A 21,026-nucleotide genomic window follows, 5' to 3' on the forward strand; every position below is an offset into this window, starting at 1 on the left:
TACAACTTGTTGAAATGTATAAGTAGAAATACAATGGGAATCTCGTGAATTTTCTGTCTAAAATATAGGTAATACCTCTTCAAATTAGTCTACAAGGTCAAGGAAAATTTTAAGCTACTAAAGAGAAGGTTTTAGGTGAGAAAATATGCAATTAATAATGTATAGCATTAATTATAGCAAAGTATCCAATTATTCCACTATTTTTGTATCAAAACAAGGAGGCAATTACAAACCTATAGGTGAAGATGGCTTTCCATTTGATCTGGGCATTAGTAATGGAGTGAAAGTTTTCATGGACTCTAGACATGGGTGTTATGGATGTGATGAATACGTTCATGGCATCCCATTTGACCTTGAAGATATTTCATTTAGTCATTCTATCATTCTTGTGATAAAAACTTTCTATTTGTTTTACAGTGTACTCACGTATCTTTCCAAAGAAGTCCAAGCCCTTCACAATAGTGTAGTTTATACAGTTACAAGCTAGTGGATACTTGATGAGTGAATTTTCTATCATCAATTAAATTTCCTTATTGACAACACCTATTGAATTTTATGTCAATCACTCTTCTCTATCACAAGTTATGGGAAAATTTTGATGTAGTTCATTGGATTTTCTCATTTTTATTCGCTAATTAAGGGGATCTTCTTTGATATAAAGGTTTCTATTTCAACATGGACTTATATTTCAACATGGATTTACATGCCACCAAGCTATGCTTGGAAATTCTATTGTAAATTGTCTACAATCTTGCAAGCTTTAAGTACAAAGCTTCTCTAGGATGGGATGACTTTTAATAAAGCCAATAAGTGCCTTCTAACCTTAGTCTAGGTGAGAATATTCATTAAGAGTTAGGATGGAGTGTAAAAGACTAGAAATATAAATTGTATGCATCTTTTTGCTCATCAATCAACTTGCATTTCTTGAGAACTTTAAGTTTGGACCTCCCACCATAGCAAGAGGGTGCATACCTTGCTTCACCATAGCAAGAGGTGGAATATCTTGCTGCCATCTCCACCCTAGTTAGGGCTTTCTTGGTATACTTCATGTAATTCTTGTTCAAGGGTAAGTACTATCTTTACACTTTCTTATTGGAAAAGGTCTCTACAAGTTTCCTTCAAGTGAAGAAAAGGAACCAAAGCTAAATGATCCTGCAAGATTGCGTAATAATGAAAGATGTGAAAATAATGGAATGCAAAAGACAAAAAAGTAATGTATTGGTTGTTTGTTTGTATACAACCTATTTCCTTCCTTGTAGCATGCAAGTTACTATGTATAGATAAGCATTTGAAGAGGTCAAAGACCCTTCTATATCTACAGAAGTATAAATATTAATCTCACCTTTCTTCTCCAATTCTTGTTGCAAGTATGAGCCACCAATTAGAGCCCTTAAAGTCACAATGTCGAATTGATACAACTCTTGGTCAAGAAGACATCCATTTTTCCCTCTAAGAATAGTTGAAGGTTCAAATTTCACACATAGCTTATTTAAAACCAATGACGTTAAAGAGAGAATGTCCAAACTATCTCTTAGAGTCGAAGCTTCAGTGGCACCACTCTATCAAGTTGGCAAAGCAGCACTTGTTTCTAGCCTTTAGAAGGTCCAAAGATTGTAATCTCTCGAGCCATTTTCTTTCTTGCCACAATGCAATCAAGAGAGAACCAAGATTCCACAATATTGACAAGGCTTGTACGTTTGATGTTTTTAAGGCACAATTTTCCCATTCATGATTCAAAGATCTAGTTTCTTTTTGAAATAACTACCACAATAATTGGCTAAGCGTATAGTTGTTGTTTTGCATTCTGTGGAACTAAAAATATCATTCATTACCAAGCTACCAGAATTTGGCCACAAAATAAAATATGACCACGATGATCATTTGTTGGATTCCTATTTTGTTATCCTTTAGTTTTGTTTGGAGTCCAATGCTCTCGAGGATCAAGAATTCATTCAATATTCGTATCTCATGTTGTGCAAATCAAACAAAATATATTTTAAGTGCACCACTGACAGCATTTAGATAGTTTCCTCTCTAACTCTCTCTTTGTAAAGACCTTGTAACTCTCTCTCTCTCTCTCTCTCTCTCTCTCTCTCTCTCTCTCTAAAGGCCATTTACATAGTTTCCTCTGTAACTCTCTAACCCAATTATGATTTGTCGCATAAGGAAAAACTGACCATGAAAAGTCGAGGTAGCTGGGACAATGCCTATGGTTCTTGTAACGACATGCTCAACTAGCTGGTATATAGGTGCGTGCCACCCTGAAGGACTCTCTCTCTCTCTCCCTCCGCAAAAAATAGAACTTCAAAACAAGTTTCCTTCTGTCTGCTTCCCCTCTCTTGACGGGACGACGACTTCTTGGCGTACCATCTCCACCCTCGAGGGTCTTCCTTCCTTGTAGCCATAAGACAAGCGCCTGGATTCTCACTGATCACGCGTGCACTTGAATTGTTTGTTCTAACATAAGCTCTGTGCTTAAGTTAAGGTCACTTTATTGCGATTCTTTCATTTCATTTGCCTCTCTGCCATAGCTTTCTTCGCCTCTGCCTCTGCCCGTGGCTGTGTGAGTCCTGTGATCCGCCGCCGCCGCCGCCGTGGCTTGCTGGAAACAATCATCCAGAATGTAGCTCTGATATAATGCTGGAAACAATCACTCTGAAGAAATCTCCCCAGCCTCTCTGTTGTAGCGGGGCACAACATGAATAGCACGATACCAAAGACACATGGTAAGATCGTCCACCTATTCACGAGTGGAAATAGAATAAGTGATCTAAATTTATATTTAAAGCATGAAACACAAACCTTTTTTATAGTATCTAATAATATGTTCAAAGCATCAAAATTTGTATCTTACCGTCTCTCTAGTAACAAAGGTGCCAATAAGCCTTGGAGTCACACATGAGAGCCCATGTGCATTGAAGTACAAGTCCCACTCTCTTCGCATCCATGATAAACTCATCTATATGCTCTGCCGAGCACATAGTGACCAAGAGTCCCTCATTGGCCAAATACTCATGGGCAAGATCCATGCATCCCCTAATTAGACCCTTTGAGAATGTCTTTCACTTAGGAACAGTCATGCCCTCTAAAAGAAACACTAGGGTCATGACATATGAGAAGTGACTTTGATGTAAACCTTGTATGAGAGAAGAAGCAACTTACCCAATTGAATGTGACCTAGAGCATCCATAAGCAATCTCATAGGAAATTTTGCAAATATCAAACCTCTTAACATGGAACTCCATCTTTGCTAAATAAATCTTCTGTGTTGCAAAAAACTTGTTGATGCTATTCAAAAAATAACACACAGTCATTGATGCAAAGTAAATGATGATGCAATGCTACATGGAACTTGTAAATTGATGCTCTTGCAATATGTGATTGTCATGTTTACCTATCGAGGGTAAATCTATCAATCGGAGTCACATCCACTAGCAGAGCACACAGGAGATGGTGGGTGCCATAGAGGACTTTGACACATTTTTCTCTACGAATTTGTGTAGGTGCTTGGTAGTTCCATAAGCCGTTTATCTCTCTTCTCAAGAGTGCTAGCAAGAGGAGTAGTAGTGGCTCGAGTAGTAGCTTGAGTAGCCTATGCATTACCTTGAGTACCTTGGGTGGCTTGTGTAGCACCCTTGCTAGCTTTAATGGCCTAAGTACTTCCTTTTACACCTTTAGTACCCATAATTGCTTGCTCCAATATAGTAGTGGACATGTTAAGTGAATCATGAGCAACAACTTCCTCGATTTCTTGATTGCCATGTATCTCCTCCTTGAAACCTACAAGCATCATTCAATCCTTAGACTCCCATACATGAACTCAAAAACTATTTCTACATAAGTGACAAGGTGCTTTACATGAAATAAAGTACTTACTCTCATGTAGATCTTTCTCTTACTTTGGGATAACTCCCACATGGTAATTGAGCCAACAAGGACAAGCATTTGCCTCTTATGCTATCAATTTTCTCTAACATAATGAGGGAGAATACATAGTATTCTCATTGCAGACATCAATCCACTCTCTTGTGAATGCCAAAGCAGCATCCAACCTCTTCTACACATTGTAGTATCCAGCTGTAACATTCTCAACAGAAATCATGCAAGTAAATGCATGCAATCTCCTATAAAAATTTGGGCAGAGTCTCCTTTGTACAAGTAAACAATTTTCAACATAATATATATATCACCCTCACTTCAACTTCCACATGGGATTTAAGGCAAGGTAAAGATAGGAAAACAAAACATTAGGAAAAAAATGAACTCACAAATGGGCCCTTAAAAATAATATTGTTTAATATGTGGGCCTTTTGGATTGTCCAATAGGAAGGCTAGATGTTGACATCCATGGTGGGTGAACCTTCTCTCTCCAAATCTTGGGTTTTCTATTAAAAAAATGGGTAGTGGGGGATTTAAAAAAGGGAGAATCAATAGTACACAAAATTTGAGTTTCTCTTACCTCGTATTTCTTCCCTTTTTTGGAGAATTTTCAATTTTGGTTTTTTTTCTCTCACGAAATCAGTTTGCCCAAAAGTTGAGCAACATACCACTTTCCCTCTCTTCTCTATAGTCGTGAATTTTTGTCTCCATTGAAGCTCCCTGTTGAGAGTAATTAGGGTTTTGAGTGTTCTACTTACTCTGCACTTTCTTCTCCATGCAGCTCCAGATTTTAGGCAAAACACAAGTGCCCATCTCTCTTTGTATTTTCTCTTATTTGTTATTTTTTCAATAGGGTTTGATGTCCTTTCTTACTGCTATTGTTGTTTTATTGCAGAGAGTGTTTAGGGCAGGAGACAGAGGTACTCATTTCCCTCTCTCTCTCTCTCCTTTCTTTCCCCCCTCTCTCTATGTGTTGTTTCTCTTTTATGATGTGTTTTCAATAGAATTTGATGTTGGTTCTAATTGTTGTTTTCTTGTAGAGTTTATTTGGAGCAAGAGGCAAAGGTGTTAATCTCTCTCTTAGTTTTTTTTTTTGCAGAATCTTTTCAATACAATATAATGTTAGTTCTAACCCTTGTTGTTGTTTTATTGCAGAGATCATTTTGGGTGACATTGCATAAGTGCTCATCTCTCTCTCTCTCTCTCTCTCTCTCTCTCTCTCTCTCTCTGTGTATTTCCTCTTTTCTATTGTTTTTTCAGTATATCTTAATGTAAATACTAACTCTTGCTATTGTCTTTTGCAAAGATCAATTTGGGCAAGATTAGATAGGTGCTCATTTCTTTCTCTCTCCCGTGTACTCATACACACTCTCTTTCTTCCTCTCTGCATTATAATTTTTCTACTATATTTACAATAGGGCTTGATGCTAGTTTTAACTTAAGGATCAATTGTTGTTGTAGCACTTAACACAATGTAGATCAAAGATTCTGTAGCTCAATTTATAGGTAAATCTGCCATATTTTGTGGTGCCAAAATTTATTCATTTAATTAGTGACTTTTATGTTTGATGGGAATGATGTTTTCTTATGTCCATAATTTATAATGGGTTTTGATGAGCTATGATTCAATCTTATCTTCAGCAAATCAGCTTGTAGGTAAATTGGCCCTGTTTTGTATTGCTTCTATTCATGCAGTTATCTAGATATTTTTTGCTAAAAGGGATTCATGCAAGTATTTTTGTTAAAAGGGATTCAAATTCTCGATTGACTATTTTTATGTGGTGAGTGATTCCTTTGTGCTGGACGATATGGATCTGCTAGAAGTTGATGGTTCAAAAATCCTCTGCTTTATTGGTTCTATGTGTCCATTTGGATCTCCTTGCCAATTGACAATGATCCATGAAACTCTTGTATCATATCATCCATATAACACACAATGTGTTGAGTCTCAGAATATCTCAGGTGTCAATCCAATGTGCCTATTAAGATTTGCATGCCATGTGGTTACTATCCTTGTAATAACTACTCTATAATACCCACATTTCATACAATGTATTGAGTCAAATCAGACTCCTCTTCATTATAATAAAAATTATTTTGGCAAAATTCTCTAACTATTCTTATGCTATTCTTTTCATTATATTTCATGTAAATCGTATGATTAAAGTGATGTCTTGAAATTGAATCTATACTTTGTGTTGATGTATATATGCGGTTGCATTTTGATATCGATATTTATGTATGTTTACAAAAGTGTAAACATCTCTCAATTCCATGTTGATTTGTATGGCATATTAGTGATTACTAAACAGACTTAAAATGCTTATTATTTAGGGGTTAATACATATTTCTTTACATCTAATGCATAGGTTATAATGCCTAAGAGAAGAACAAGCATTCTCTCGATAGAAGTACGTAATAGAAAAGATGAAGAAGGGAATTGGATCACTGATACATATCATTGCTCATCTTGGGCACATATGCGTCCAAGTATGAAGGGAGCTTTCAGGGTGAAAGCACCTACAATTGCAGATGTATCAAAGCACTGGAAGGGTAAAATTTTAGCTCTCAAACAAAGGAATGTTGATTCTCACCTTGTAACAGAGGTGTTTGTACAACATTTATTTATGCAAAAACAAATATATATTGCGCCTATTGTGCCCTTTCAACGAAACATTGCAAACAATAAGTATTTGCAACTCATTGAGATTGAGAAATTTCATGATACATATGTGACAACTTGTCTCGTATTTCCAGAAGTATACCCTTCGGATTGTTGTGAGTGGCAAAATGTTGAGAGTTTCACTGATTCTTTTAAGTGTTACCACCTCGAAATTGGTAGATTGCTCTTTAAGGGGCATACAGCTAAGCAGCTCACAGAGAACCTTGCTTTTTTCTATGACTCCAAGTACATATTGCCCAAGAGGATTCGAGAATATGGAACCTTTGAGTCTATGCACATATCGAATCTCAATAGAATAGAATGGCCATTGTGTATTAGCGACATTTTGCACATATGATGTATGTTCATACCGATTGCAATTTTTGCACACATGTTCAAGGAATGTAAGGGTTTGAGATGTACCAAAAGCACATACATCATAAAAAATGTATCAGAGGATTATGTAACAAGGATTCTAGGCAAAACTTGGACATAAAAAATAACTCAAAGTCCTGACACTGTGAAGTGTCGAGTCACAACAAGGAACATGGATTTTAGGTAGAATTTTTCTCTCTTAGTTGACTATTATCTTACTTTGGGATGAATGGGCTAACTTTCCTTTCCAATTACAGGTACTTTGTCACACGACAGACTTTATGCCTAGTATTCAAGTATTGTAGATGGAGGATACTCAAGGGTAAATGGTTGTGCCTTGATCAAGACATGCATAAAAGTGCAACTGTGGATGTTACTTTCATTTATGAGGGCCGAGAGCCCCAAGTGTTGCAAATGGAGGATGATTGGCCCTTGAGTATAATGCGCTAGAAAATTACAATGTTAATGTAGAATCCACCTATTAGCTTCTATTTTAAACTAGATGGCAAGAAAATTTGAAGCCGAGCTGAGGATACATTAGAGCTATTTGGAGGTCAAAAGGAGGGCCTTTTAGAGGAGAGAGAAAAAAGGGCACGTCCAATAGGGTGGAGGCCAACATAACGTTGGGTATTTTCCAGAAAACATAGGAAAATAGGGAAAATTGTCAAAAAATACCATTTCTGCCACCAAAAAGTGATTCATGTGGGGCCAAAATGGATATATGCGTAAATGAAGAAGGGAGGAATTTTGAAAGGAGATTGTGCGAGAGCATTTGAGCATAAACTGTGCCCAAAATCCTATGTACCCTATGTATTTATTGCCCTGTGAATCTGACATTAGCACAACATAAACCGTGCAGTTTATCACTTGATGATTCACTATTTCGAGATTCTCTCTTCTGTGCACTTTCTCACCTTCCTCACCTTTGTGCACTTTCTGCATTCCTCCTCATCTTCTCCTTCCACTCCCCTGCTTACCTGATAGATTCCTCACCTCTGTGTTCTAGCTCCATGGCCTCTGCTTCACGTTGTATCACTTCTAGATGCTGTGCAAGTTCCATGGCCTCTACTTGCAGGCCTCGCAAACCCATAACCTCAGTGCTCTCCATTACCATGCCTATTTCACTTGAAGAGGATAGATGGATAGAAGTTCTTATCTCCAAAGGGTCGTGGGTGCTTATGTAGCCACGCCGACAAAAGCGTAAGCATGTTAAAAGTGTCTTCAAGTGGTCATGGAAGGGTAGAGTTATTGCCTTCAAAATCCAACAAGGCAAGACAATGGTTAAAGAAGTCGTGGTGCAGCACGTCTACATGCACAATGAACTTGTCATGGCCCCCGGCCATGAAACAGGGCTACCATCTCACAAGCCAAACTGTAAGTTTCTTTATTTTAGATGATTGTTTAGTTTAGTTAACATTTCAGGTGTTTTTGATATTGGGGTGTTTGATGTTTCATGTTTTATGTGTCTGAGACGTGTTTTTGGGATGTGTTTATGTCATGCAGATGTGTATCCCTCATCATATGAGGAGTGGCAGCTTGTGGAGTGTGTTATTAGGATCATGAGTGTAATCCATGGCCATCTGGGCAATGTACAATACAAAGGGAGAGCTGGGGGTAGCCTTGCGGAGGAAGGTGTGTTCTTTTATGATCATTTTTATCAGCTTGTGGACCAAGCTCACACAAAGGGATACCTTTGCAAGCTCCATCTAGAAGAAGAGTGGAATACATTGGTGTGGCCAGTGCCAGACATCACTGTATTGGAGGCGACTCAAAGCAGGTTATACAGAGATGTGCAAAGATCATTGCGAGCCACCATCCCCACGAAGCTCGTAAAGATTATTAATTTTATTCCCGTCTCTATTTTTGTGGAGCTATTTAGGGCATTTGATGTGAAAGTGACAAGGACAATGCTAGTTTGCCGGAACATGAACATCACTCTCTCAGCCAAGCTACTTTATAAGCATTGGTATATGAAGCAAGTTGAACAGGTGCACTGCCAAATTGCTTTGGATACGATCCAGGTGAAATACATGATTGCAATACAGACATTTATTATGTCATTTTGGTATGGTCGGCAACGTTACATTGGCGGAGTCCTTGTGCCTATGGACCAGCAGTCTGCTAGCTTGGAGGACAACCAAGTAGTGGACATTGAGGTATTGGATGAGAAAGGCACTCTCATTACAATCATCAGTCTACAACAAGAAAACACGCTACATCAATTACGTATGGATATACATGAGGAGTCACCACATATGTTACCGATGGACTTCTTCTTCATGCACAATGGAAGGCGTGTGATGAAGAGACAAGAGATGCAAATGAAGTGCAATGACTTGGAAGACAGTAAAGTGTATATTGCCTGATAGGATTATACCCATATGTTTATTGCCTTAGGGATGTGCCCACACTTTTGATCTTGCCATTGGCAAGATGCCTTTGTAAACAATCTATGTATTCTAATCAACATGACCCTCGTAATTACAAACAATTTCATTTCTCGATGAGAATAACTGAACTAATTTATTTTGGAAGTACATTTTTCCGTTTTAAGTTTGGTAATCACTAACATTGGCATAGACAGCACATATAAGGTACTAGTTATTGATTCTGAAAACAAGACTGTTATTTCTTATGCCATTGGCAAGCTGCAAGCGATCGACCTTTGTATTCAATCTATATCTTGTAATGGTGACAACTTTGGTAATTACAAGCAATTATATTTGTTGATGAGAATCTTTGTATTATTTTTGGAAGCGACCAACAGCATAGGCACACACAACGCATATAAGATACTCGTTATTAAGTGTGAAAACCAAGTCCAGAAATAGTCATGAAAACAATACCGGTAATTCATTATACCATACAAAGTCTACTACATTCCCTTCAAAGTTATACAACCTCCAGAGATATGGAATGAGAATTTCCTGGAGGTAGTCATCCTATGGATCAGCATTGAAACCTTGTATTACAAGTGTACTTCCCGTGGGATTGTATTTGCCCTTCTCACGATGTTCATCTAGCAATATAGTATTGCATGGATCCATTGTATGTGGAACATGCAGAAAATGTTTTGTATACATCTCAGCAAAAGGTAGACGGGGATGATGGTACTCTTGGTCCTCATAGCAGTATGAGCGATCCAACAAATTTTCGAAGTAGGAGAAATCTACTCCAGAAAACTGCATGACATTAATTACACTTTGGAAGTCTCTAACTTTCATTGAGGACCATAGGCCTACCTTAAAGAATCTGAACAGGAAGTGCTAGAATTGTCTAAGACTAGGCCGCAACATGACGTAATGTCCCGCAGTAAAATAATGGTTCACTGGTGTAGGTTGGAAAGGGCGTGGTTGCCTCCGCAAGAGGAGCCCATTCACATCTAATATAAGCAGTCTCTGTACATAAACATAACAGGAGACTTCATAAATAACACAATTGCATACATGAAACTTGAGAGTAACAATATATTATAGAGCTAGAAAGTGATAAGAAACTGTGCAACTCCATGAGACACAACCCCATAGCAAGAAATTGTACAACTACAAAGGAAATAGAAATTTACGACAAATTGTACAACTCCATAGAAACCTGAAATTTACAAGAAATTGCAAAACTCCATAGTCAAAATGGATTTTGCTCAAGGAACTGGGTTACATTAAGGTTAGATTTGTGAAGGCTCTTCAAGTATGGCATAAGCCTTGTTTGAAAAAACATGTCAGAGGGATTACCATCAAATTCTAAGGGGCATATAAATGTGTTTTGACCATTGCATATGCATTTATCTGGTGTGTCATCAATTAGAAGTGTATTTACAGGGTCATAATCTACATTCAGATTCACAAGGGCTTTGTGAACGAGGGCACAGATGGCTTCTTCTTATTGCCTCCCACGATAGCAGTGCATCTATCTTGAGCATATACAAACCTAAACGATGAGGGTGCAATACAAAGATTGTCATGTAACATCCCTACTAAGGGCATAAGATTTTTGGAGGTCATGGAGAACCATATCCCCACTTGAAACCATTGCAGCACAAAGGGCAAGAACTCCGGCATGTGTGGCCGGAGAAGCACTGTTCTGCCCCCCACAGTTCTCTTGGTGGCCATAGCTGACTATGTGAAAAGGGAGAAGTCTAGCCTCAATATCAGCCTGTTGACGTCCAAAATGAGAAGCCTCTATGATAAATACACGTGGAACGAAATAGGTAAAATATGCACAAAATAACTTAAACATCTTGAAAACTCAAACGTATAAGTGATTCTCACCTGAATAGGGCAACATGGCACTAGCGCAGGGACTCCAACCCCCGGGACTTTGTCCACAGGATCGTCCTCAACAATACTGTCCCCACCACCCTCTGGATCTGCCTTGTCTTCATCAACATGCTTTTCTTGGTCCCCACCTCCCTATGCTTTTGTGCTCTGGTGATCTCCATGTACGTCTCCGTCCCGCCCTTTGCTTCCATTGTCCCCGCTACCGCTCCCTGTTGCACCCCCCCTCTCCCTCCTCCGTGGATCTACCATCCTCTCCCGAATCCAGGTTACGATCACCTTGGTCACCTTCATCAGGATCCTTTTCTTCCTTGTCACCGTCTCCTTTTGTTTCAGCATCCTCCTCTTGCTCCTCACTCTTGGTATCTTCACGGCCATCTTCATCTTCAGGTATGTCCATCTTTGACTCCTGCTCTACTTTTCTCACAGAGCATTGGCTCTGTGCGGTCCCCTTCTTGGGCGGTACCTCCTTGACATCTTCATCAGAAAAGGGTGAACATTGCTCCTCCGGTATCTCTTGGGAGGCAGCAATGAGGGTGTGTATCATGCTTGCCCTATATCTCTCAACGTATGCACTGTCATACTCCTCCACAGTTTTCTGCACCGTAGACAGCATGATAAATTTTTCTGTGCATCTTGACGCGATAATGAGTGTTCGACGATCTTGATTGACAATATGCGCTTCAAAGTGCACTAAATAAATGCAAGGATGAACGAGCAGTTCATTACCTTGTTTATTAGAGGCATATCTGTGAAGAGCGACTGCAACAGGTATTCGACATGGATCATTACTCTCCACTTGCATGAATAGCTATCCTTCTGTGGAGAGACTTTTACCTCTTTGATATCCACTCGTGAAGTTTGGCACTGTCGAACATGCTCCGAAGAGCCATAAGTAGTCTCTTAATACATCTGGAAAACCAATTTTTGTACACTGTCAACATACTAAACGGGCTAAGAATTAAAAAAAGGGAGCGTTCATGACAGCAATCAAGTCACCAATAGACTGTATCCGGTATACTTATGTTTGAAACTCTACGTGCGTTCTCGGAACAGAATTGAGCATCCATACGACTGGCTTCTTGAGCTCGATCAACGCTAGACTCTAGTGACCTCTGTTCTCATATGGCAAGATGAGGACTGTCACCTCTGCAGGGTTACAAAATTGAAACCAAGTGTGATAAACGGAGAACGGTGTGTTTGGTGTTCTCATAAGCTGTGAGATAGTTGTGGATTCCTGATGAATACTTCTTGGTGGCAATCACCCGGAAGCGTCTGTTGTATCAACCTGCGCAAACAAGTACAAAGAGTACGTGAAAAGGAATGGAGTTAAGCATTGGCTCTGAAACTAAGTAAAAGACTGAGTTCCTTACATTAAGCAGGCATACAAAATGCTATCTGACACATGCGCCTCCTTGTCCATAAGTATCTTAACATCCCTGATGTCAAGACTCAGTTGTACTTTCCCTCTCTCAAAATCCACAAGTATGTACAGCCCTCCTTAGCCAGATACTCCGAGTTTTTCTTGTCCATTTGGAGGGTCCTGTCTTCCTGCTGTTTCTGGGAAGTTTCTCTTCTAGCTTCCAGCCCTTTTCTCTCTTCTTGTGCCCTCTGCCTTCTTGCAAAGTCTCCGTTTTGGCTCTTGTTTTGACATCATGTGTAACATCAACCGATCCCCGTTCCTTAGGCTGCCTCGCAGGAGGGATAAGTAGTATGTCCCTCATTTTGGAGTTCATGAAGTCGCCTGGGTGCAAGAGATGGTCGTATCTCCACCGCAGCCTCTTCAACGTATCGAGGTCCTTCAGCATGATTGTCCACCTCCCAGAGTGTGCAGCGAGAAGAGCTAGGTCATTGAAAATCTCAATAATGAAGTCCTCTGCAGCTTCCTGGAGACAAAGCAAGGCAGCCTTCTTCCAACGAACCTGCATTCCCCAGTTCTCACAAACCTCTCGTACAACCCTTTGGAAAGGGAGCTTCAGTATACACAACTTAGTAGATTTTTGGGCCGCTCTACACTCCCTGAGGATGTTAGATTTCTGGCTGACCCTTTTGTACCTATTTTGTTTGAATATATGCACAGGTTTTCCTTTCCTCTTGGATGCCTTCTCTGTTCCATCTTTCACTGCGATGCCTAGGCCAGATCTCTCTTTCCTTGCCGTTGACTTCGTTCTTGCCATTTAGACCTGCACAATGGCATGGATGTATACGTCAAAAAAGGGAGCTTATTTATTGATAACAAATTAAAGTACGCTTTGACGCGCATAGCATCATCCAAGAGCCCAATGAGATCGTCTGCGTGTCAAAGGGCGAAACATTTTTTATGCTAAGTAACTGGGTGCTTTTGCACCCGCCTAATGCCTTATGAGCCTCTGCTTGTGAAAGGGAAATCCTTACTCTAACCTAACCAAATGAGGGTCCTTTGACGCGCTGTCGTCGCGTTTAAGAGTTGAAGGTCTACCACCGGGATTTTAGTGCAGAAGAAGAGTTCGGGATTCAAGATTCAGAAAGGAAAAATGGATTGGGTTTTAATAAGATTCGGGGATTAGAAATAATTTAGGTACGGAAGAGGAATTCAAGCCTTCTCACTTTGTACTTAGCATACATGAACAGAAGGAATAAGACTAACTTGATTACATCAAATGCTTCAAGATGCATACATCATTTCATAAAGGATATTTTCAGATTTCTAATTCATTTATGAATGTCAAATGCAAGCTCTAATGGCATTTATTTCATGTACAAAGATGGATTTCAATCCTTTGGGTCAAGTATATTGTTGATAGAATCAAATGCATCCAAGATTTGGGCCAAAGATGCATGAAATGAATGGGAAAAGAATAATTTTAACTTCAGCCCTGTTTTAAAACAGAAAATTCCAGCCCATAAACAAATTCAAAATGAGTACATAAACTCAAGAAGAAGCACTTTTGATCATCTATGAACAATGTCCTGAAGAAAAGAGGTCATTTTCCTCTATTTCAACCATAAAAAACCCATGTTTGCTCATAACAATAGATCAAAATAGTGGGCTGCCCTATTTACAACTGGTTATTTCAGCCCATAACAGTCCATAAGTCTTCAATATCCTCACCCTTTTCTTGCCCCAAAGTCACTCAAGTACTTGGGCACAAGTCGGGCTTCATTGGACCAAGAATAAGGTAGAGAAGATGAGAGAAGTCGTGCATAAGAGCAGGCTGAATAATCTTCTCTCAGATTTTCCCTCTTTTATAGACAGTTTCAGCATGCATTTTTGTCAGACCAAAGAGGCAGAGAAGTGGAGCTCTCACCAAGTTTACATCTTCAGTAGTTGGACCAGTTAATCTTCAGTTTGCATGCTCCATTCCATGCATCTAAGCTCCAGCTTTCTTCCAGTTTCCCTCAGACAAAGCAGCCCGCATTTTGCGCCGAAAAATGCGGGCTGCTCTCTGCTCTAACCCTGGTCACTTTTTTACCAGCCTAGGTCACTTGCTGGTCACCTAAGTCTGTTACTTTTGGTCCCATGTGGACCTAGTAGACTTTTGACAGTTTTTGGCAATATTTTTGGGGTTTTGTCCATATTTTTGTACCTGAATTAATGTGATTTATCCAACAGACTGTCAATTACTTCCAGATGTCCAAGTTATAGGTTCCCATAGACTTATTTTTCATAAATGTACATGGTATATCTGCAAATTATATGCTAAATACAAAAGAACTTGTATAACTAAGGTAGATATTGGATAATAATGCCTAAATTTTGTTTGCAAATATCTCATACAACTTCCAGTGAAACTCTTTTGTGTTTATAAGAATCCCATGATTTATATCATGGACAGTAAACTCTTTGACAGCGCATAGTACCTTATGAAGGCCTTTTACAAGCACCTATGCGTCAAAGGGCTACACGTATTCTAAGCTCAGTAAACATGTGCCCTTTGATGCGCATAGTGCCTTTTAAGGGCCGTGGAGATGCGATTGTGCGGCGTCAAAGGGCAAAACTTTTTAAATGCTTGGAAAATTATTCTTTTTAGCGTGCATAGTGGCTTCTGAAGGTCCATGACATGCTGCTACACGTCAAAGCAAATTGAAACAGAAGAAAATCATTTGTTTCAAGAATATCTACCTGGTTGCGACCTGTCCAAGCTAAGGTCGTCTTTCTCTCTTTCTCTTTGTCTGTGTGTGTTTGTGTGTGGTGCTCTCTCTCTCTCTCTCTCTCTCTCTCTCTCTCTCTCTCTCTCTCTCTCTCTCTCTCTCTCACTCACTCACACACACACACACACACACACACTCACACACACACACTCTCTCTCTCTCTCTCTCTCTCTCTCTCTCTCTCTCTCTCTCTCTCTGTTTGTGTTTTTGTCGCACACACTCTCTCTCACCCTGGGCACTATCGATTTCGAAGTGATTCCTGGGAATGCAAACGGCGCCCTATATCTCTCTGTATTTCGCGCTATCAGACTATCTCTTTGTGTCTATTCCACAATGTTGCCAAAACTTAAAAATGGTTCTTTAATGCATGTATGCGGGCTCTTTAACCCACGTGGGAGAATGGTACAGATCCATTAGAAGATGATTTCCCACAGTTAATGTGGAAAAGTGGGTGCGTGGCCTGAGGGAATCGGAGGGATCCGTAGTAAGGTATAGTAAAGGTAGTGAGAGAATGCACCGCTTTGCATGAGAGAGAGAGAGAGAGAGCCAGCATGCATTGAGGCGTGTTTGTGCCCATTCAAGACACACACAGAGACTACATTGAAGAGAGAGAGAGAGCTCCTGTGTGTTGCTTTGTGTGTGTGTGTGTGTATGCATGTGAGAGAGAGAGAGAGAGAGAGAGAAAGCAAGCATTTTGAGAGAGACAGAGAGAGAGAAAGAGAGCGCATGCCTTTGACAGAGAGATAGAGAGGGAAAGGGAGAGAGGAAGACCTCCTCTGTGTGTGTGTCTTTGTGTGTGTGTGCGTGCGCAAGCATTTGTGTGTGATAGAGAGGCAGAGAGGGAGGGAGGGAGAGAGAGAGAGAGAGAGAGAGAGAGAGAGAGAGAGAGAGACAAAGAAAGAGAGAGAGGGTGTGCGTTTCAAAGAGAGAGAGAGAGAGAAAGAGAGAGAGAGTCTCCATCAGAGCTCCATTGGAGGGAGTTTGCTGCGATCATCAGCTTGGTGGACCAGATCATCAGTGACAAAGATGTCTCAAGAAGGTAGGTGGTCGTTCTCTGGTTCTGATACCAATTTATTTGTTTAATAGGACTTGTGCGCTTTGATGCGTAACGGCTGTTGCGACAATGTCAAACAAATGTATACGCGTCAAAGCGCACAACTTTTTGACCCCTTTTTCAAACCTGGCGTGCCGCGCACAGATCAACAAAAGTCATAATCTCCTGCTCTTTGACGCGCATATAGCCGTGTCAAGACTACAAATGCGCTTATGCGCATCAAGGCGCTGAGAATTTTGACCGTAGTTTATGTCTGGTTAAACGAGCCGTGCACTTTTGAGTCCATAAGGGTCTTGGAATCTTTTCTATTTTTGTATACCCTTCAAACGGGAAATTCCATTCTCGTAGGTTTAGGAGGATGTGGGAAGAGGCCATATTTTCTTGACCCTGAGCTTAGCCAAGAGGGGAGGGTTCAGGTGTCTACAAAGGGAAGCCAAGCGATCATTGCACGTTCATAAAAAAAGCGTGTAGTGGATTTCTCAGCACCATCACCAGTAGATTCTTTTGAGGAGGAGGGAGACTCTACCCGTGTCATAGAGTGCGCTCAACCTTTACAAGCACTGATGCCTGCTATGGAGGTATCACCTCTCGCTAGAAGCTCACACTACTGGCAAACTCAGGCTGTGACAGGTTTTCATGAATATTCGACCTCCACTATGTGTGAAGCTTGTGCTGCTTCAAGTCTTGTCTGCCTTTTAGAAAAGAAGGCCAAGGGACTGTCCCTCAAACGAAAGGTGGACTTCTCAATGTCCCAACTAGAGCAAGAGCCCGCTCCCAAAAAAACAACAAGCAAGAAAAAGTCTGTAGCCCCCATGCCAGCAGATTGTGAAGCGGCTTTAATAGACTTCATCAATGAAGTGGGAGCATTGGAGTATTATCCCGATTTAGTAAATATATTCAACACAGTCATACCGTATCAGGAAATCATCAGAGAGAACATGGAATATTACACTACTGAATTCAATGATTTTGAAGCCCAGGTAGAGAAAGGACGGGTGACATCAGATCAGAGGGACTCTGTTCATCTCCTTGATTGCACAAAGGACAAGAAGCAGAACAACATCTTGTATAAACGTTATCTCCTTCTAGCAGGCCCTTATAGGCTATTTTGGTGTCCAATGCACAAGAAGGACTGCAAGCTTGTGTCAGTGGAGATGGGGTTCATCCTATACCTGCATTGTCTATATAAGAATCTGCCCAATACAAATGTTGAGTTATTGTATGAGCCAGAAGAGGAGATAGAGGATGAGGGCCTGGATGTGGAAGGAGACATTGAAGGAGTCAGAGTGGAGGAAGAGTTCTCGCCTTACTGAGGAAGAGAATGAAACCAAGGCAATAAGTCTCAAAGATATCAAGAATAAAGTTTCAAAGGTTCCACAGTACATAGGGGAAGTTGGTGTTGTCGACACTTCGCCCTAGCTGCCTCCTCTTCCTAAGTTTCAAATTGAGGGAAAGTAGTATCTGTTTCTCAGCAACATCCAGAAGGTGTTCTTTATCAGAGAAGACTTTGCGCTTGCAGCAATTGCAAGAAGCGTCGAGGAGGAGGATGGGTTTGTTTCCGCCGATGATGATATGGAAGACTTGTCACTAGAGGAGAATTTTGATGCAGGTCAATGCCTCCTTTTGTGGTTCAACAGGGTGAAAGAAGATAGGGAAAGAGGCAAAGTGCCAAGTGAGCGAGAGTTCAGGAAGTTTCACGAAGTTATGGGCTATGACAAGTTGCAGGAAAGCACTGCTCATTTCCTGGAGGAACGTCAAGGGGAGACCGTGGGTAGTGTAAACCTTTAGAACGAGAAAACCTTCCTTTGTGACGAGAAACTGGAGGTGACGCTTACTTTGCTTTCATCATTTGCTTTGATTAGATTATGGTGGAGGTTCTTATTCTTCGCATTGTAATTCGAAATTGGTCTATTTGGTTTATTGCAGAGGTTGTTTGGAGAAGTAGATAAGTTTCTAATCAGGCACAAAAGAGAGTTCCATGGACGCAATGCAGCTCTAAGGCACTACCTGAGGGGGCTTGCAAAATCGAAGGTTTTAGTGCACTACAACAACCTCAGTGATGAAGGTGTTGTGGCCACATTTTTCTTCAAAATACTCTCCTAGTTTCTCGGTGGACAGCCTATCCCTAGCACCTACGAGAAGGTAATTTTGGTAGAGAAGTTCACAACCCTGGATGTCTTTGGCTACCAGCCTGCATCCCGATGCTTGAGAAGGGGCTATTTTAGTGCCTATGTAGGGCTTGCGTTAGCATTAGGAATAGAAGACAATGAGCAACTGGAACCCTATGGAAAGAACCAGTTAATACGACTCAAGAGAAAACAAGACCAACTTTTACTAGAATATAGACTAACCGAGGGGCAAAAAGATGTATGATATGTTCCGCAACATTTCATTACACATTGTTAATACAGTCCATTGCTTTGTAAGTGGATTTTTGGTTACAATGTGTTCACTACATCTAACTACAGTTCCTTCACCCATTGATGGTTAATAAAGTGGCGTTCCTATCTCCATCTTTGTTGTGATTGAAGAGCATTTGAGTTTCTGAATGCTTGAATCTTCTTCTCCCTTTTTGATTGAACTTCCCTCAAAGCCTACACAATCTTTGATGAACATAGAGTCTCTTCTTTGTGAAGCTGTTGCATTATTCATCTATAGAACCACTAGAAGAGTTCACGAAGGCTATTTCCTTTATGATTGCCACCACCATGTTGAGTATGTTTGAAGTATGCATTGCGTGCCATATAATGCAACTTCCCCATTCCCTGAGTGCTCCATATGCTTGGATCACCGTACTTTTGAATCAAGAATGTTAGATGATTATAGATGATGTGCTAACATAAAAAAATATCATATGTTTTAGAATTATATCCTGAGATGCAAAATGATGTAGGCCAGATTTTGAAGTGTGGAAGCTTTCACTCAACCGCCGAGACCCTCGGACCGCTTATTGTTTCAAGCGTTCCAAGACGAGCACTAATGGCTACCTCTCACATAGCCGACGCGCAATGCCTACCTTACGGGTGTAGTGAGCTTACCTTGATGCCGTTCGAGTTACCTCCTCTCCTGCGCACTTCGGTAGCTCCACGATCCAAGTGCAAGCTTCAAGCAAGCTCCATCCTCAAGCTCCACACTCCAAGCTCCATGTCCGCAAGCAAGACAAGAGAAGAGAAAAGAAGAGAAGAGAAGAAGAGAGGAGATGATGGAGAGCTTCTCCTTCTCGGTCCCTCACCCTCACACACTCACTCTCTCACACTCTCACACTCCCTCTCTCAAGCACAAGCTCAAGCAAGCAAGAAGAAGAAGAAGAAGAAGAAGAAGAGGAGAGCTAATTTTGGCCACATACAAGAATGAGCTTCTCATTCACTTTTCAACTTTTTATACAAAACCCTAAATCCCTTTTGGGCGGTCATCCCCTTTTTCCCTTTTTACATGGCAGGCCGTAGCCTAGGCCCTTTTTCCCATTGTCCTTCTATCTTCCTAGATTCCTTTCCACCGCCTGTCTACATTTACAAATTGCACGGGTGAGAGCCCGGCACTCTTTTACAAGATTTCAGGGTGCGCCTTTTCCATTTTAAAATGCGTCTTTCCCCTTCAACATTTGCCTTGGACTTTTGAGATTGCCCTTGCGCTTTTGGTATTTTTTCCTCTTTTTTCTTCAGTCGGGCTACCTTTTTTTCGCCTTTGCCCTTCGTCTTTTCCACTTTCTTTTGCCTTCTTCATGTTGGGGTTGACATTACCCCCCTCCTAGACGAGTGCTAGTCCCATGGCACTCACCATCGTAAGTAGCAGGCTGTAGCATGCACCGAAGACATGGGTGACAAGGACGCCTGTGGTTTTTGTGAAGGAGTGTTGGTGATGGTGTGGCAGAAGGTCCGGGGGGCCTATTGGTAGTCAAGGTGGCTGGTGGAAGGTTGTTGGAGTTGGTGGTAGAGCTATTCTGTGTGGGGTTTGCATTGGTCGTCGGCACACGTGTTGGTTTGTTGGGGATTCTGCACAGGACTATTCCTTGCGGGCTTGTCGGATGGTAAGGGATAAGCATTCAGAGTTGGGTGTTGATGAAGAACGAATGACACTTCTGTTGGAGTCTTCAACACCTGCAATTAAAAACCTTTCATATGAACACAATATTAGTGAGTTTGGAAATCTCCCAATTCCCATTTTTTGAATACTAAAAAGGTGGCACCTAAATAACATGCCCATAATTTTCTCAAAACCATATGATGAGACCTATAATTGGAAAGCGCTTGAAAAATGAAATCTATTGAGCTAGGGAGCACTCAATTTGGAGTTATAGTGTTCAAGTTATGACAAATCCAAAGATTTGGCCATGTGTCCCAAACTTATGGAAAATTCCCATATTTCCCAATATGGTGTTTGTGGTCTCTCCCTAAGGGTAGTGCTAGGCTTCTCTATTGTGCACAACACATATTTGATTAGTTTGGGAGACAGGTCGAACTCTAAGCAAGCTGAGAGTATTGTCCAGCACTTGAGAACCCAAACTGTGTATATACTTCAGTGCAGGTATTATGTAAGTGTTCGTGCATACTTAGATATTACGTAGTTAGAAGACCGTGGGCTAGTTTCTCATAACAATGTGTGGATGAAGCAAAGTTGTCCATGTTGAGAAGAAGTACACGTGAAGGTATGG

At 40.7% G+C, this 21,026-nt stretch overlaps 1 protein-coding gene across 1 annotated transcript; it reads left to right on the forward strand.

The window, feature by feature from the left end:
• Positions 1-8,193: 8,193 nt before the first annotated feature.
• LOC148041623 (uncharacterized) lies at positions 8,194-9,282 on the forward strand. The gene is made up of 2 exons (XM_087692228.1): positions 8,194-8,290; positions 8,420-9,282. Exons 1-2 carry the CDS (start codon positions 8,194-8,196, stop codon positions 9,280-9,282), a joined length of 960 nt encoding a protein of 319 aa, XP_087548354.1.
• The last annotated feature ends 11,744 nt before the right edge of the window (positions 9,283-21,026 follow it).

This window comes from Lygodium microphyllum, chromosome 1 (genome assembly GCF_053477565.2).
Source record: "Lygodium microphyllum isolate KBCC chromosome 1, Lygodium_microphyllum_v1.1.10, whole genome shotgun sequence".
Lineage (NCBI taxonomy): Eukaryota > Viridiplantae > Streptophyta > Polypodiopsida > Schizaeales > Lygodiaceae > Lygodium > Lygodium microphyllum.